Source organism: Acipenser ruthenus, chromosome 30 (genome assembly GCF_902713425.1).
Source record: "Acipenser ruthenus chromosome 30, fAciRut3.2 maternal haplotype, whole genome shotgun sequence".
NCBI classification, from domain to species: Eukaryota; Metazoa; Chordata; class Actinopteri; order Acipenseriformes; family Acipenseridae; genus Acipenser; species Acipenser ruthenus.
Window position 1 is genome coordinate 11,028,060 of NC_081218.1, and position 16,403 is coordinate 11,044,462.

Sequence of the window (16,403 nt, forward strand, 5' to 3'; positions counted from 1 at the left end):
TTTGTGAAGTTCACAACGCATCTCTGGTTTCCATAGCAGTCCACTGCAGTATTTGCTTACTGTCATTTACTGGTGAATAATTTTAAATGCTATTGAGATACAGTATGTGGTCATTTATTTGCATAGCTCTTCCCGTCTCTCTAATCTGGTTTGCTTTTCTGAGTCACTTCAATCGGATGTGTACAGTAAATCCAAGATGGGGACGCAAAAAAAAAAAGGGTTAGTGAGGATTGCTCCCTTTTTGTTTGTTTTTTTTTTAACTGTTGTCTTGGAGACTAAAGCAACAAAGCAAGAGAACCAATCAGATGAAACCAAATCAAGTAAATAAGCCGACATTAGCTTTAGGCTTTTTCCAAGCATTTGACCAATGCATACATTACTGTGTTAAATATTTTACATACACACATATCCATTAGGGTATAATTTAAGACTCCCATTGCATAGTAGTTTGAGCCATTCAAGCTTTTAATCAAAGCTTAATTGGACACACCACTTATTTTTTTACAGGTAACATAATGCGGGCTCAAAGAAACACCATGACTGTCTTAAACTTCTACACAACGGAAGCCCACATTATCCCCCTGTATATACATAACAATTAAATGTGTTATCCTGTGTATTTTTAAAGTCCCCACAAAGTAATGAGAGTTTTTGGGGGGGGGTTTTCCAGCGTGACTCGTCTCTTTCAAAAGGCTTTATTGAGCACTGGGTTTGTATCAAACAGAAACTACACCTCTTCATCGAGTGACAAAGATAGAATGGAGGAACAGGCTATTTGGGGAACCAAGCACCAGCTGCTCATTGACAAAAAATGAAGAAAAAAAACAACATGTTACCTACTTTACCAAAGAAAGGAAACACCACAGCACCAACCACAATAGAGAATTTTTTTATATATAGTCATAAAAGGAAGCATGTGCTTTGAGGGATTTAATTAAGTCACCAGGCCCAGAGTATGAGGAGATCTGTTGGAGCTGGCCCAGTACTGGTTAAACTGGTTTCAATTCCACCACTCCCATAAATGTGGAAAGAACACCCATGACAAGCAGAACAACTCTTCAAACATGGTGTTTTTAAAAGGGGGAATCTCAGTTAATTTAAAAAAATACAACATCGATCCCAAATAAAACAGCGGGGTTGGAGGGGCAAATGGGAGCCACTACCGATTCCTTTTTCAAAATCAATTCCCAAATTTAGTTCCTTCAAAAGGAACAGGGATTAATATTTTTGATCAATAATAATAGTTGCGAACTGCTTTCATTTGAAACCAATTTCATTCACTAACAGTGAATGCGAGGAGCTCATTTTAACACAATAATGCTTTGCAATTCTGATCAATGATGTGTTTGAATCGATTACAACTGAACAGGAAATTGTTTTTTTAAAAAGGAATTGGAATTGAAAAAAAAGGAACTGATACCAACCCTGGCGCCTTATAACCGCTTCTGTGGTATAAAAGGGAGTGGGGAGGGATGCCAAAGGAGAAACACAGTTTATGTGGTCATCTGTGACAGATTTGAATTAGCGCTTCTATCAAACTTGTAGCAGGATCCGTGTGTTTTCTTTCTGATTACACAGCAGCGTATGGAAATTCAGGTACTGTACTGGGAAACACAGTTAGTAATTCTAAGAAAAAACAAAACCACATTCCCCACTCCTTAAACCTACTAATAATGTGGCGCCAACTGTACTACACGTTCTTATCGTGGAAACAGTGTGATTAATAATTAGTCGGCGACATTTAAGTTAATGTGGGGAGAATTATTTTTTCAGAGTTCTTCAAGAAAACAAACAAGCACACACACAGGTACGTTTCTATGAACTGGTAGGGCCCATGGGGTCTGTACCACGTCAGAGCGCGTTGGTTTCCGGTTTTTTAAGTACAAACCAGTTTCTAAAGAAAACCCATGTACGGATAAGCAAGGGGGTATTTGCTTTGTTTCTTCAAAACACCACAGTAAATCAGTAACGATTACGTAAAGGATCCTATGTTTTCATACTGTTAAAGTGCTACATCAGTCAAAAGTAAATGCCTTACAGACGCCCTTCCACCCCACCACACGCACAAACAAACAAGCAGAGTGGCCCAAACAATAGTTATAAAGTAACTATATAGGACAGGACAATGATGAATCCCATTGTAACAGTGCGCCCTGTTTGTGTGTGTGTGTGCATTTAGAAGAATGGGTGAGTTTAAATCGGAAAAGTTTACACTCAAAACGAGAAGTCTACAGCTTTACTGTACAGGCCTTCAAGCCACGCTGTTTTTTTTCTTCTCTTATTCCAAAGTATCAATAATCGATACAATACATTTCTTCCTGACTGTTGTCATTTTATAACAAACGAAAAACAGAAAAAAAAGCATAAAAAGGCAGAGCAGGCTGGTGATAGAAAACTAGACTCAAAGTAACGTATAACCCGACCCCCCACATACTGTATCTACAGTCTTGTCGAATAAACACACTCTCCGGGGAAGCAAGTGGTTACTATTCATCATTTCTAAATAGCATACACAAAGTTATATTATAAACAGCTATATACAATAATACAACTAAAATATATTACTTATTTTGCATGGCAGTGTTTTTGTACTACAGTGTAACGACTGACACAGTACAAAGATTTAAAAAAAACACAAACAAGCACACACACACACACACAAAAATGGTGTTTTAAAAAGGGGTCTGTCTATAAGATTATACAGTGTGCTCTTGTGAGTTCTCAAACATTGGCTACCACCCTATGCCCTGTTCATATTGTCCGTACAGTCAGGCGAGTGTAGGGGAGGGGTTGAGAAAGTATCAAACACAACACCTAGGGTCGCTACAAAACAACGTGAGAATATATACCAATCAGGTGCACGGAAAGGAGGGGAAACAGACATTTAAACCACGGACGGACTCTTACCTTGAGAGCAAACTTGTCTCCCGTTTTCTTTGAGAAGATCTCCAAAACTTTTCCATTAATGCCCAGACCCAATACTTGGCTGGTGACCTTGTAGTCGTCAGTTATTGCGTTCTTCCTAATGAAAAGAAAGGGCTTAACGTGGTGCGGAGGGAACGCCGGTACTGTTGGATTGTCTGTTGGATTCAGATTGTGGGCATTCGACAGCATTGTAGATTCAGGAAGAAAGCTTTCAAGCAGCCCTCTTTCTTTCTTTCTTTCTTTCTTTCTTTCTTTCTGATAAATGTAATCACTTGCGCTGCCACTAGTGGCACTACGCAATTCAAACCACTGTAGCCAACGAAAACCGTGATTCAAACTCAGGAAAAGAGGATCCGTGAATCGTTTTTGTCGATCCTGGTTCCCCTCCAATGGTTACTTTCTTTTTTTTTTTTTTTTTTTCGGGAGATCGGAAACGCGATTAATTCCCCCTTCGCTCCTGTGTGTTATCCCGAGCTTTTAAAACAGATACACAATCATCCAGTCACACCCGGCATTAAAGATCACTTCCAACCACTTCTCCTGTCTTTTCTCGGTCTCTCTCTCTCTCTCTCTCTCTCTCTCGATCGCTCACTCGCTGTGCTGATCCGTGTGACGTCACAGTCTCGCTTGGGGTGATTCTCTCTCCCTTAAAGGCGCAGTCTGATGAGATAGTGTGCATTCACAAAACACTCGGGTTCCTCTTCATCTGTGAACGGTATGAATGCCAATGTTCTTGCAAACACACACATGCACATAATCATGGGTAATTGAAGAACATAGCCTAAATACCTGAAGGCCGTCCAAAACTGTAATATATATATATATATATATATATATATATATATATATATATATATATATATATATATATATATATATATATATATATATTAGCTCAAAGAGCCAGCTGCCCAACGTTTCGATATGTTGTACATATCTTTCTCAAGGGAGCCTGTGTTTGAATCAAAACATTGGAGGTATTTATAGGTTTTTGACGGCATGACAACTACTTGTTATTGTTTACATTCAAATTCATGATTTATTCTTACATGATGTAATGGTGTTCTATATATTGTGACATCATTTTTACTTCTATCTTTGAATCTGTATTAATTCCAATTAACACTACTTTACATAAACTTATATTTTTATTATATCATGCAATGCTGGCTCTGAGGATCAGTCTAGATTTGGCCTCCCCAGCGCATCAGCATGCACAACTTTTGAATGAATTTTGTTTATTTATTTAAATGTTATATATTTATTGAAGTTAATTAGTTCATTCTTTTCTGTTGAGTCCCGCTGGCATAATATCTCTCTCTCTCTCTCTCTCTCTCTCTCTCTCTCTCTCTCTCGCTCTATATATATATATATATAATTACAGTTTATATTAGATATATATATAAGTGAATGCAATGAGAAAATAAACTGTAACGCTTTTTTTATTAATGGGGGGGTGGGACGGACAATGTCACGTCTAACATGTTTTCTTAAGATAGGTTTGTAGTCTCTTATCACCAATAAAATGAAATGCCACTCAAACACACGTACATACTTGTTTCCAAGATTTTTTTTTTTTTTTTTTTTTTTGGCTACAGATTAAAATAACACATAGTTCAAGCCGCTTAGTGAATACGTTATGATTTATAATTGACAGGACTGATTAGAAACCGAATTAGATCAGAAACTTATCTTTATCTTGCACACGCGTTTTACCTCCATAATTTGAATGCCAGCACCTTTAATTAATTCTGCCTTGCTATTGGCTGCGTCGGACGCGCGTCAACAGGTGGTTGTAAAAAAAAAAAAAAAAAAAAAAAAAAAAAAACTTTTAATGAAGTGTTACTGTGTGGCTTTCTAACTCCACTAGATGGCACCAAAGGAGTGTGTGGCGCTTGAGCCGAATCCTGCAATTCATTTCTTTCCTCTCTCAAAACCAGAAATCAATCATGAGAGATCACAAGGGTGCAATAACACACACACAAAAAAAGATAAACTGTTATATCTCAATATACATTAACAACCATGTGTTTGGGATTTTATAGGGCTGGTGGTGTTTTTATTATTATTATTATTCAATATAATCGTTCTATATTATAAACTACAATAATAACTACATATGTTACATCATTAGAAACGGGAGAGTATTATTATTATTATTTATTTATTTCTTAGCAGACGCCCTTATCCAGGGCGACTTACAATTGTTACAAGATATCACATTATTTTACCTACAATTACCCATTTATACAGTTGGGTTTTTACTGGAGCAATCTGGGTAAAGTACCTTGCTCAAGGGTACAGCAGCAGTGTCCCCGACCTAGGACTGAACCCACAACCCTCCGGTCAAGAGTCCAGAGCCCTAACCACTGCTCCCCTATATGGGAAGTTTATTCCAGAATGTTGTAAACTTCAATGAAAAAAAACTTGGCCAATGTAGAAAATCAATCTTGCTGTCTTATCAGCACTAGTAATATTATCACTGATGGCCCGTTTAATTATATTGCAGCTCTGCAAAGTAACCAACTGCCCTTGAAATCATCCTGATTGGTGTAAAATGCATCATGAGTGGGAGACAGACAGTTTTAAATGAATTCCCCCCTTTTCCCCAAAAGGGGGCGCACCTGCACCACACACCTGCCCGTGCAGTAATGTGCATTGGAAATCTGCAGCAAAAGCCGGCCTGCGAATCTGACTCTCTGTGAATGAATATTCGTGACGTTTCTTTTTTAGAATTGTTGGTGCAAGGATGGGTCCCAGCATCAGGTCAGCCCAAAACATTCCATGTTGTTCTCTGAGTAAACCTAGGCATTAATGGGTTCAGCTAATGCTGCCTCCGCCACGTTACGATAACATACCCGCAATGGGTCATTTAGCGCTGTGCCGTTCCGCTCAATTAAGGATAAAAAGGCATGGCAAACAAACAAGCCCAAGTCAGGTGGTTTTAAAAGTCAACCCTGGGTGTGTTGTCACAGTATCTGGAGAACGGTAGCACGGAGTGGGGAGGGTATTGCGGGTGGGGGTGGGGTTATTGCTGGTGGGGGTGAGGGTATTGCTATTTAAATCTGGGAGGATAGCTACTATTTTCCATAACATGCATGAAATAATTTATACAGTTGAACTCAGTCTTTCTGTGTATCATGGTAAGAGGTGATGCTGTTCTGTCTCACAGGTACCAGCGACAGTGTATCAGCCATGTTATCATGTCTTCTGTTACTCCGGTAAAAACGAAACCCTTCCTTCAACGGAAAGGAGGAAAGCTGACCTGTTTCATCAGTGCCCTGTGAAAAGATGTCATGATAAACACACGTAAGCACCCAGCTAAGGAGTAATTAGAGTTACTTGCGTTTAAGCTCTAACGAGCCTACGGACTGACGCATTTCATCTGCAAGAACCAAGAGCATGAATGGATTGGTTTTTCGATTAAATAAAAACAGCAGCTCGGAAAGGAATATTGGAACTGCACGTGGTGCTTCGGTCTGTAAACCTGCCCAGGTGTAGAATAAAAAAAAAAGTGGCTCTTACTGCAGTTGCAATAAAAAAAAGACTAAGAGAATGTAATTTGCAGTTGCTCACTGTTTAATTTCAATTGGATATGTACAGTAATTGAACCCTGCTTTAAAAAAGCTGATCAGCAGTCTTAGTAAGCAGTTTTTAGTAAGCCACAGAGCAAATTGCAATTGTGTTATTTTGGTTTTTTTTTTATAATCCAGTGAAGAGAGTGGTAAATTCTCAGAGGTTATTAATATCAGGAGATTTACTCTGATCAGCCGTCTTCACACATTCTGTAAACACGCTATCCCCTGGAGATTTCACTGCTCGGATTTCACAGTGAACCTTTAGCAGAAATGAACCCGTTGAACCCATATTTCTACTCTGCCAATGTTTGGGCCCCTGGAATGCAGGACTACAAGTCCCACAATGCACTGTGAACAAAACAAAAAACTGTTCCAAACTGCCTCGGTGAACCAGGAGCCATATGGTCACCCTGCTATAGAAGAAACTAGACAAGTTGAACTAAGTAGAGCAGTGAAAATAGGTTTTAAAAAGGTGCCACACTTTTAAAACTCTGTGATCTCAAAAGCATTTGAAAGGACTCTCTGTACCGAACAGGAATATATTTTATTTATGTCTTTAAAAGGGAGGTTTTAAAACATAACAAATGTGCGCTATATTGGTGCATGTCTGAAGGATGCCTCGCCTAAAAGCCTGTGAAGCTCTGGAGTTTACTTTATCAAGTAACCTACGATAACCTCTGAGAGAACAGAAAAGAGAAGTGCTTCTTCCTCCCATAAACTATAAGTCAGTGTTTTACATGAGCTCAGTCACGTGAGTCCTTAAAGCAACTTCCTTGTACTACTGGGTGCAGATCAAATGACATGCAGTGCTGAACATCAGTGGGAAAAAATGAAGCTGAGTGTTCATTACATTCCAGCCGTGGAGCCGAGCCAAGCAGATAAATTCTCCATACTCAGCACTGCTTTCCTAGCTCCTTAATAAGCCTTTATCCCAATCAAGAGGCTTGCTGTTTCAGGAATGACATACAAAGAATCTTCTGCACTGTGTACATCTGTACATTTATAATACTCAGATAGGCACTGTCTGTGAAAATGCAGTGTATTTATATATCAGCCAATGCACTACACTGTAGTGTGTATCAATTTCCATTGAAGAATACCAGGGTTATGTTCCAGCCTTTTCTCTATAAACCCTCCATTTGGTTGTTAACTGCATTAATTAAATATGTACAATGTAACAGAGTGTAGCTATTCTATTCTGATAAACTCTGCCCTCTGCACTCAGTATGTGGTATACAGAGCTATATGACCAAATGATTCACATTCCAAGAACTAGCTTTGCATAATGAATCTCACGAGCGCAACATTACACCCAATCAATCGCAGGGCATGTAGTGCGTGTTGGAACGTGGTTTTTTTGCAAGACAAAAACAATGCAGCATATAATTGCACGTAAGGATTTCCGTGAAGATTCTTTCCCCATAGAGGCGGTGTCGTCGTCACGTGATTTCCTGGCTGAACAGTTCTTTTTTTTTCTGTGATAAATTGCATAATTACAGACGTGCAATCACTGGGCTTTCACGAGGGCTGTTTCAGCCAGTTTGTGACGCTCAAATAACAGCGTGTCAGTGCTGGGAATGAATTGCTATGCAGCCCTATGTTCAGTGTTTGCAAACTCGGAGAAAACAGGGCTGATTATATAGGGACTAGATTACTACATTGAATTCTAAATAAATCTACTGGAGTTCGAATTAAATAATCTGCAATAAAAAAAACAAACCTAAAAAATCACTGCGTTGTTTTAGCAGGTGCAAGTAAACCAAGTTACATTTCACAAAGAGCTGGTTTCTGAATTTACTTCTATAAAATAGACCAGAGAATTAGCTAAAAATATCACCCAGTTGTTAGGATTGAATCTATATGCTGTAGGCATGATGTGTGCCTGTCAACCCACACAGCAGGGCCTGCGCTAGTTATTTGGCATAGCATTGGTGCCAACATTCGTAGCATTCTGTCTGCTGGAAACACTCCCCCTCTTATCCCCGTCATATTGTTTAAATGTCCCTGTTGATCTTTATCCAGATATGCAACATCCACAGTTGTGATGCATTATTTATTGGGCAATGCCTGTAATTCCTGTCCAGACCTATGTGGTGAGCATATGTTTGTGCTCATGTATTGCTTTTCCAGTAGCGTTGTATCTTGGAACGTGATACATTCATAGCAACCATACAGAAGCCTTCAGTGTGGGTATATAGGTGTACCTGAACGTGGAAGTATTACTTAGAGATGATTTGCGGGACCTGTTTGGGGGGGCTGTTTTTTTAAAGAGAATTTATAAACATCCTCTTTGTTTACTTTCCTTAACATTTTAGGAACATTTCCCAACATGTTTAAAAGTCTAAAGTTGTTTCTTATTCGTTTTATGTCTCAGAATTTGTTTTAGAATTATAAATGGTGTTTTTTTGATGCTTTGGAGTAAATAGCTTTGAGAATCCAGCCCATTAAGTTAAATCTTTGACTGTGGCCAATGAAATGCTTCCAGTAGAGAAACAGACATCACGGAAAACAACAGAGTGTATTTCACAGCTCTGACATCACACCGAGCTGAAAGATGAGTTTACAGCCATCCTACACAATGCTTAGCTGGCTGCCCATCTGCCTAATCAGGTGGGGCGAAAAAAAGAAATCACTGGCAGTGCCTCTTCTGTGTCCCCACTGGACACCCAGCCCCTTCTGTCTGCAAATCCATCTAATCTCATTTAGATTAATCAACAGCAAAGATAAAATAAGCAAACGCGTGACATTACTAATTAAATAATGAAAGCGGGGCACCCTCTCCTCCTATAGCTGAAGCCCATGCAGGGAGGGGAGCTGCTGTGTGCGCATAATTTTCATTATTCATATTAATTGCACCCACCCAGCCAGAGGCTTCAGCTGCAGTCTGGCACAGTAATCCAGGTCAGCCTCCACTCACGTTTCAGCAGTTTCTTCATGGCCCGGCAGCTTCACTGCCCCATATAAGAACTCCTCTTGTTCTCAAAGCTGTAGCAAAATCACATTATTAAATGACTGGATATAACAGTCCCTGAGGGTTTTAATGTAAGCACTGTTAGCTAGCGCGCCAAGTTCTCAACCTGCGAACATAACTTTTTTAATTAAAGGTTGATACTCATGAAACTGTTTCAGGCCTCTGTTAGGGTCTTTAATGACAGTTTTATTTAAAGAACAGTTTTATTTGAACTCATGAGTGAATCTTTTTTGAATAGGGTCCACTGTTTTCAAACCATAACCCACACAGAATATTAATTTCAGGATTCCTATACTACCTGGTAACCTTTCCAATTCGACATTCTTGGCAGAAATGGTTCAGTGATTCACTAGAGCTCAAAATGATATATTGTGGATTTTACAGTACATGGTGCCAAAGCCAGTAGCCGCTTGCCTAGATTTATAGCCCAAGGGCTCTATTCTTGTGGCTGCCCATTTAGTGAGACCACTGGGGGCGGAGGGTGGAAATCAGAGCTATCTCCACCTTCCTGTTGACAGAATGCCCCTCCCTCTATGCCCCTGGATTCCTGTGTTGATTGGAGACTCCAGAAAATCCTGTTCTAAGATTGGTGCAGATATGCTCACGTTACCCATGTCAGTTTCACTGTATGGTGGGATAAGGAAGATAACCACAAAGGGCCAATTAGGGGCTAACACAAGAGTGTCATGCACACGCTTGACAGCCAGTGTAGCGTATGCTTCTTTAGCCAGGGGGAGGGATGCAGAGGCCCCTTCTCTTTGACCTAGTTAATGTCAACTCTTCAGGAGCAATAAGGGGAAATTGCTGAAGATGGAACACGTGAAACAGCGATCCAAGAATGTGAATCCTGCTCCAGGATTTCTTACACCATTTCTGTGCTGACATTCACATGTGCTGAAGCACACCATTGAAAACAGCAGCACTCAGCAGTTTTATTTATATTCCCCTTCATTAGTCAAATACAGAGTACCGGGGATCTGAAAAATATAGCGTTAAACATCCCCATGTGTTGCTACAACTGTTTAAATAATGTTTGTCATTTTTCTTTTCATTGTTAACATCTTGACAACTTTTTACACTTATAACTTTAAAGTCTGTTTCAAAGATCTTTTCAAAATGGCCACTCTAGTGCACTGATAGTGTCAGGATTATTTCCCACATTGTCAAACAGGTAACACAGCAATTACAATCCATGATGTGCTACTGAACAGAAAGCCAGAGCACTTGTTGTTATGGTTTTTTTAATCGCTCTTCCTGGAGTGATTTTAGAGGACAGATCTCAAACCCCAGTGCACTAGAGTGACCATTTTGAAAAGAGCTTTGAAACAGACCTTAAAGTTCCAAGTGTCTTTCAACACCCTGTTCCATTTGCATTAAAAATGGATAGCATCAAAATATAGGCACAGTATATACAAAAATACATATTTCTCTATGTTATTCTACACCCTCTGGTGAGTTTTCCAAGCTTGGCGGACCTCAGTAGCCTATATTTCGTTAGCTGTCTCTGCTAGCACAGATTCACCATTGCCTTTTGCTATCAAGTGCCTACAAATATAGAGCCCTTGGGTTTTCATAGCTGTCTTGGGCTGACATGGAAAAACACTCAGTGGCTTTAGAGAGGGTCTTGAACAAAGGGCCTGCTGCCTCTGAGAATGCAAACAGCTGCTCCGAAGCAAGGCTGACAGGGCTTGGCTTTCATTTCACTGCATCCCTCTCACATGCACGTGCCCGCAGATACTGCACTGCATCCCTCTCACATGCACGTGCCCGCAGATACTGCACTGCATCCCTCTCACATGCACGTGCCCGCAGATACTGCACTGCATCCCTCTCACATGCACGTGCCCGCAGATACTGCACTGCATCCCTCTCACATGCACGTGCCCGCAGATACTGCACTGCATCCCTCTCACATGCACGTGCCCACAGATACTGCACTGCATCCTTCTCACATGTATGTGCCCACAGATACTGCACTGCATCCCTCTCACATGCACGTGCCCGCAGATACTGCACTGCATCCCTCTCACATGCACGTGCCCGCAGATACTGCACTGCATCCCTCTCACATGCACGTGCCCGCAGATACTGCACTGCATCCCTCTCACATGCACGTGCCCACAGATACTGCACTGCATCCCTCTCACATGTATGTGCCCGCAGATACTGCACTGCATCCCTCTCACATGCACGTGCCCACAGATACTGCACTGCATCTGAAAGCTTACAAAGAAGGAGGCCATTCGGACCATCAGTACCCGTCCGGTTCATTTCAAAGCTTTGTCAAGTCGGGTCTTTAAGGATCCCAATAATTCAGCATTAACAATATGGCTAGGTAACCCATTCCATACCCTCACCACTTTCTGTGAAAAGACGCCCCGCCCCTATGGAACAGGGCTAAGAAAGTGGCCCTTGTTCACAAAGCAATGCACTTTATTTAAAGGCTTGCCTGTGTTCGTAAACATTCTGCTCTCCAGTGTGGTTGCGTATCATGTTTCCAGTATGCCTGGGTTAAAGGGGGAATGACAGCTGGTCCTATCCCCTCTCTCCAGCAGGAGGCAGCTGTCTTTCTAATCCCCTTCCCTGGACACCTGGCACAACCAAGACCAAGGTGCGATATGGGGCTTTCATTGATTCCATGAGTCTCAGACGCTAAAGGCCAGTGCACACTGTGTCCTTTACTCATATACTGATCTGTTTATACTGGCAGTGTATGTATGGAGAGTGAGGGAGAGATACAGTCACGTTTAGTTAATACATGGAAAAATCTCACTCCATCTTGCAATCCAAAGTTCAAAAGCTAAACGCTTCTGAACTTTGGATTAGCCATTAACACAGAGCCTAGAGAAATAACAGCAGTGATACAACTGGTAACAGTAAGGACAGAAGGAAAGGAACAAAAAGTAGCAACAACAAAAATAACCTAACGATTATGCCCAGTAAAAATGAAAACAGACGCATACATTCTTTGATAGTTAATAATCTCGGCAGGTATGTGTAAACACTCCAGCTAGGTATTAAAAGAATGCTGCTACCTCTGCCATGTTTGCCTGTAGTCTTTTGCGTTGCTGTGAAAGTACAGTGTGTATCTGCAACTGGACGAGGTCGCATTGATTTGATGTGACCTCGACGGTTCTTTAGTAACAAAACAAGAAATAAAGAAGCCGATAAGTGAAGAAGCAACCCTCAAGGCTTCAGAGCTACACTGCTGACACATTCCTGAGTTTAGTCTATAAATGACATTGCACCTCAGTCTGTTGAAAAGGCTTAGTTCACCATATATCAGAAACGTATGTGCCTCATACAGTACCTACTCAGAATATTTATAGACCAAATATGAATCCTCTGGTTGTGACTATACCCTTATACAAGCTTAACACATTACAACCATGGCATGGGGTGATACAGCTTAGTTAAAGCATGGGGAGGCATAGGTAAGCATTGCAAAGCCCATAGAGGCATGGGTAAAGCATATTAAAACCATGGCAAACCATGGTAAACTATGCTAAATGCATTGTGTAACCCATGGGGAAAGCAAGGGAAACTTACTGTGGAAATGTCACTTTTATAAGGGTATATTGTGAGTTTTGGATTCATTTTAGGATTCAAAATCTAGAATATTTTCAATATAAATGACATAAAAAGTTCAAAACATGTGTGACACTTTTATTATTATTTGTTTATTTAGCAGACGCCTTTATCCAAGGCGACTTACAGAGACTAGGGTGTGTGAACTATGCATCAGCTGCAGAGTCACTTACAACATCTCACCTGAAAGACGGAGCACAAGGAGGTTAAGTGACTTGCTCAGGGTCACACAGTGAGAGAGACAGGATTTGAACCGGGGACCTCCTGGTTACAAGCCCTTGTCTTTAACCACCGGACCACACAGCCTCCTATGAGTTAACATTACATTAATGAGTTAACGTCAAGCAAAACATGATGGCACATTCGGTATGAATTTTGCATGATATTTTGCATCATTTATGCTCTACACAGGTAGAGAAAGATGCATTGCCCTTGCATCCCACTGTACATCATTGTCACACAGGGATGTTGAGGGGTCTCCACTCCAGGGTGGAAGTTCAACGGGGTTCACACACCCAGCCGCTAGAAAGAAACTGACATTCTGACCTCTTATGTTGACAGACAGTCCATTTGTTGTGCTTTTCAAGAGCACTGGAGTTCCAAATACCAGTGCATGATGAAGCCACTTACATATCTGAACACGAGGGCATCTGTTACAGTTATCATCTGCTGGGATCATTCAAACTGCTTCTTACCAACGTATTTGCCCTGGGTAGTCTAGATAGTAAACCAACACTACATGATGCTTGTAATAGCACCATGCATCTTGACTATTTCAGTAACATACTAATGACATGTACGAACCAGCAGCATATTGTACGAGGCCAGCAAGCACATGTTTTTCAATGTACAGTATGCATGCAATACAAGCTCATAAAAGGACAGATCTTCTGGAGGCTCTGTGAATGGCTCTATTGATCCACATGGCAGGTGTGGCACGGGCAGCTGCAGGATAAGCTTTTTCACACTCCTTCAGCATGCCACGGCTGAAGAAGAGGGGACAGCACTGGAGTTCTCAATGACCAAGCAATCCCCATCTTTTCACATCGGAACCAATTAAACAGATTTGACTGTTTCAAGCAAATGCAAGCCACAGTCAGCCAATATCATTCTTATTGTTGGCCCCAGCTCAAGATATTGCTTCAACCATCTACTTAATTCTTGCATCTAATTTGGTCATAGGATGCTGAACCAAACTATGGTGACAGAAACCTGTTTTGCACGAGGAATTAGAGGGAAAACTTTCCATCAGCCTTGCTTTCCTTCAGTAAATGAATGATATCAATGTCATAGCATGCCGCTGATCCAGAAATATTGGGAGTGGGTGGAAACACAAATAAATCTGTCTTGAATTAATTGTATGAGTCATTACACACGTTTCGGAGCATGTTTAATTTGCGATGTGTGTGTGTGTGTTTTTTGGTTTCCAAGCACACAACAGTCCTTCAAAGCATTGCTTAGTTCTCTGACAGCTCTGTATTGTTCCTCTGAGTTCTCTCTCTGGTTTGTAGCTATAGATACTCTGTAGAATTGGGGTTCTCAGGTCTTGTAGCACTATTCCTTTGAAACATGAAGCTATCCAGGAATAAACTGTTTACCTAGAAACAGCAGCACATAGCAACCAGGCTCCCATAGGATGTTGCAAAGACTTGGCTTCCCTTTTTCAAGACCTCAGCTTAGTTGCTTTATAACAAGCCTTCGAGATTTAGTACCATTTCAGAAATTTTATAGGTTACCAAGTTTTTACACAAGCTATATTTGAGCTGTATTGCTTTGCATATGGCTGCCCCGGCCCTTAATTTAATTTTCAGATAATAGTGTCAGTAAACTGCTTAAGAGGGTGGCCATGAGTTCAGCGAAGAATTGCATGGGATTCAAAAGCTTAGCTGGACACAAGCGTCAGAGTTTAATCCTCACTGAATCAGCACAAGTACTCCATAAAGTGCTTTAGCTAACTCATCATGCAGAGCAGGAGCCTTTCAGTGGTTTCCACAGCAACCAAGCTTCATATGGGCCTAGTTAGCAGACTAAAGCCTCATTATATCTTTAATTGATAGTGTAGGGTCAATAAAAAGTCTACTTAAAAGGGAATATTTAGAGCTACTCCCAAGACAGTATAAATAGCACAGTTTGGCTCTGTATTCCCCCAAACTCTGTGTGATCCCAGGCTAGTTACTATGCTTCTTTTGTCAGAAGCAGTGTGCTCTGGGTTTGTGTAATAAATAGCCTCCTTGGTAACCTTCTGTGACAGGATGGCTCAGACTCAGAGACAGAACCTGCAGTGAAGCGCTGTTGCACACATTTATTAAACAAAACACAAACAAATCACAGGGACAAAAACAGGCACAAGGGCAAAAGCAAAAAAGTTTAAACAAAACCCAGAAATGCTCACAAAAACTGCTGCCAGGCTGGGTATTGAACAGACTCCTAAACATAGTACAAAACCGCAGGTCCAAACTCACCAAAAACTCCCTTCTCTCAAACACCAACTCCCAACAAAGCATTTCATCCTGATTTTATATATGTGGCCACTCCCCAATTAGCACCAATTATCTAACTGGGGAATGGCCACACCTGTGATTGCTGGCAGGGACGGATTTAACTCCCATCCCTGCCAACCTAACATTCCCAAACTCACACACACATGCTGCTGCCCTGCCACACCTTCTTGAATGAGATCACCAAAATATCTTTCTTCTCACTTCATACAGTAGGCAGGGTTTCAAGTGCGCTCTGAAGCTTCACAGAGAGATAACAGAATGTGATTTACCCCAGTCTAAAAAAAGAACAGCTGAACTCTGCAGGAATAAGCCAAAAAACAAAACACAAAAACTAACTAAAAAGAAATATTCCAGCAAGAAATTACTTCATAAACAAAACCAGTATTAGTTCTAGCCCTGCTTCATCTCTTTATATTTCTGAAATCGTTCATTACAAACATTGACACATAGTACGGCAATGTCACTTGGTAAAGTATTTAACTGTTTCACTGCAATGGCTGTGCTATTGGAGGCTATATATTGGAATCCTCTTGTCTGGTTCTTATGAAACTAATTTCTGTTTGTTACAAGAACATAAGAACATAAGAAAATTTACAAACGAGAGGAGGCCATTCAGCCCATCTTGCTCGTTTGGTTGTTCAGGTCACAGTGAACTATGTTCTCCTGGTACTGACACCTGTACTCTGTTAGTTATGTAAGTTATTGGAGTTACTAAAATGCCTTTATTTAAAGAAACAGTTTTTTTGGAGATTTTGCCTGGGGACCTGCCACAAATACTCTATTGTTCTATCAACCTTGTCTTTACGTTCTTGGTTTGTTTTGTGGTATGATATCAGGGTC

General features: G+C 40.7%; 1 protein-coding gene across 1 annotated transcript in view; it reads right to left on the minus strand.

Moving 5' to 3' along the window:
* Positions 1 to 3,655, minus strand: part of LOC117394845 (MAP kinase-activated protein kinase 2) — a 46,604-nt gene extending 42,949 nt beyond the window's left edge. Inside the window, exon 1 of the mRNA XM_059004726.1 lies at positions 2,908 to 3,655. Within this exon, the coding sequence (XP_058860709.1) occupies positions 2,908 to 3,114 (207 nt within the window). The 5' untranslated portion in view covers positions 3,115 to 3,655. The remainder of the gene's footprint in view (positions 1 to 2,907) is intronic.
* Positions 3,656 to 16,403: the final 12,748 nt, after the last annotated feature.